Raw genomic sequence first — 303 nt, 5'->3', positions numbered from 1 at the left:
GAATCCGAACTCACCGCCACGAAGATCGCCGCCTCGGCCGAAACTTCCGAAGCCGACGGTAGACCCGGCGGCTCCTGCACGCGAGCCAAGTGTCCGATTCCGGCGCGGCTTCCTCCGTGAAGACCCCCGGCGAGCACGCAACCGAGTCTGTAGGAGGTGGAAAGAGGGGGGCTTAGCTGGGGCGAAGAAGATGGGGGTGAAGGGCTAGAGGTGAGGGAGAAGAGGGAGAAGGTCGTAGTGTGGAGGGAGGGAGAAGTGTTCGAGGTGGGGGGTGGGGGAAGAGAGAAGGGTCGGAGTGTGGGG

At 64.4% G+C, this 303-nt stretch overlaps 1 protein-coding gene across 1 annotated transcript in view; it reads right to left on the bottom strand.

The window, feature by feature from the left end:
* LOC119593710 overlaps window positions 1-303 on the bottom strand; it is a gene marked incomplete at its 3' end in the record, with an annotated part of 104,651 nt that overhangs the window by 8,902 nt on the left and 95,446 nt on the right. Inside the window, 1 exon segment of the mRNA XM_037942680.1 lies at window positions 11-147. Coding sequence (XP_037798608.1) covers window positions 11-147 — 137 coding nt within the window.

Source organism: Penaeus monodon, chromosome 32 (genome assembly GCF_015228065.2).
Source record: "Penaeus monodon isolate SGIC_2016 chromosome 32, NSTDA_Pmon_1, whole genome shotgun sequence".
Lineage (NCBI taxonomy): Eukaryota > Metazoa > Arthropoda > Malacostraca > Decapoda > Penaeidae > Penaeus > Penaeus monodon.
The sequence above is the reverse complement of the archived record's forward strand: the minus strand, read 5'-3'. Positions and strand labels throughout refer to the sequence as shown.